The sequence below is a fragment of the Mandrillus leucophaeus genome, unplaced genomic scaffold (genome assembly GCF_000951045.1).
Source record: "Mandrillus leucophaeus isolate KB7577 unplaced genomic scaffold, Mleu.le_1.0 Scaffold1383, whole genome shotgun sequence".
Taxonomy (NCBI): domain Eukaryota; kingdom Metazoa; phylum Chordata; class Mammalia; order Primates; family Cercopithecidae; genus Mandrillus; species Mandrillus leucophaeus.
Genome location: NW_012101347.1, coordinates 46444 through 48496, shown reverse-complemented (window position 1 = coordinate 48496; position 2053 = coordinate 46444). Strand labels below are relative to the sequence as shown.

Sequence of the window (2053 nt, the reverse complement as noted above, 5' to 3'; positions counted from 1 at the left end):
GAAAGAGCTCCCAAGGAGGGGAAGATCCCAACCAATCCAGTTGCAGAAAGATGTTCAGAACAGGGTTTTTTGGGGGTTTTTTGTTTTTGTTTTGACATGAAGTCTCACTCTTGTCACCCAGGCTGGAGTGCAATAGCACGATCTCAGCTCACTGCAACATCTGCCCCCCGGGTTCAAGTGATTCTCCTGCCTCAGCCTCCTGAGTAGCTGGGATTACAGACATACGCCATCACACCTGGATAATATTTGTATTTTTAGTAAAGACAGGATTTCACCATGTTTGCCAGGCTGGTCTCAAACTCCTGACCCCAGGTCAATTCACCAACCTCTATCTCCCAAAGTGTTAGAATCACAGGCATAAGGTAGCACTCCAGGCAGAATAGTTATTTTTTAATAGTCTATATGTTTTTTTTTTCTATCCCAGACTTTTTGCGTTAATTTTGTTGTTGCTTTTTGTTGGGTGGGCAGAGCAGATACAGGCCCTTGCTATGTCACCCAGGCTGAGCACAGAGCAATCACAGCTCCCTGCAACCTAGACTTTCTGAGATCAAACAATCCTCTCACTTCAGCCTCCTGAGTAGCTGAGACTACAGGTGTGCACCACCACTCACAGTTAATTTTTATTTTATTTTAAAAATTTTTGGGTAGAGTCAAGTTCTTGCTATAGTCCCCAGGCTGCTTCACAAACTCCTGGGCTCAAGCAATACTCCCACCTCAGCCTTCTGAGTAGCTGGGACTACAGGAATGCACCACCGCACCCAGCGGCTAAATTTGGGCTTTTTTTTTTTGTAGATACAATGTATTAGTCCTTCCTTACACTGCTAAGAAAGACATACCTGAGACTGGGTAATTTACAAAGGAAAGAGGTTTAATTGACTCCCAGCTCAGCATGGCTGGGGAGGCCTCAGGAAACTTACAATCACGGCAGAAGGGGAAGGAAACACATCCTTGTTCATACAGCGGCAGCAGGGAGAAATGCCGAGCGAAAGTGGGGGAAAGCCCTGTATAAAACCATCAGATCGTATGAGAACTCACTATCATGAAAACAGCATGAGGGTAACCACACTCACGATTCAATTACCTCCCACCAGGTCCCTCCCACGACACATGGGGATTATGCTACAATTCAAGATGAGATTTGGGTAGGGACACAGCCAAACCTTATCAGATGGGGTTTCACCATGTTGCACAGGCTGGTCTCAAACTCCTCGGCTCAAATGATCCTCCTTCCTTGGCCGCCCAAAGTGTTGGCATTACAGGCATGAGCCACCATGCCTGGCCTGATTGGTTTTAATATAGATTGCATTAACATGTTTTTTATCGTGACATCTGAGGTTCTGGGTGCCCCCTTAAGTTGTGCACCTGAGGTGAGTGCCTCACTCCCCCTTACCCTAGTCTCAGCCCTGTTCTTGGGAAACTGGAGTGCAGGGAGGCCCTGCTTTTTCAGCCACAGCCACGGAGCTCCTGTGTTTTTCCCCAGGTCTCCGTGCAGTACACCTCCAATGGCAATTGGTACCACACCTGCGGAGGGACCCTGATAAACAACAACTGGGTCCTGACAGCTGCCCACTGCATCAAGTAACTGCCATTCCCTGAGCACTTGGCCTGCTCACCAGCTGGAGCTCATTTCTGAGCTGGGGGCTTAAATGGCCTGAACCACGCTGCATAAAGCAGCCTTGAAAATAACCACTAGCCTAGCCGAGACACAAGCTGTAGTCACTCAATGGTTCAGTGTGTTGGCCTATCAATGTCAGTACGTGGCATAGATGGGATGTCCTGTGCCAGGTACTGAGGGAGGATGAGGAGACGGGGAAGGCCTAATCTCTGCCCTCTTGGGGAAACTGTATGTGGCCTCTGGATCTGGAATTGGGTTCCCTTGAACAACTTGACCTCTCAAAGCTTCAGTACCATCACCTGCAGAAAACAATGGCGTAACAGAATTTAGTGTGAATTCAATAAGTTGATTTACTAAAGGGCCTGGCACTTAGTAAGTGCCCAGTGAAAGCTCATTCTGAATTGTAGACTAATTATAAAGGCCCACGAGGTTCTGCAA

The 2053-nt window shown here is 47.7% G+C and overlaps 1 protein-coding gene across 1 annotated transcript in view; it reads left to right on the top strand.

Moving 5' to 3' along the window:
- Positions 1-2053, top strand: part of LOC105534690 (chymotrypsin-like elastase family member 2A) — a 45589-nt gene that overhangs the window by 4232 nt on the left and 39304 nt on the right. The window contains exon 3 of the mRNA XM_011973483.1: positions 1481-1578. Coding sequence (XP_011828873.1) covers positions 1481-1578 — 98 coding nt within the window. The remainder of the gene's footprint in view (positions 1-1480; positions 1579-2053) is intronic.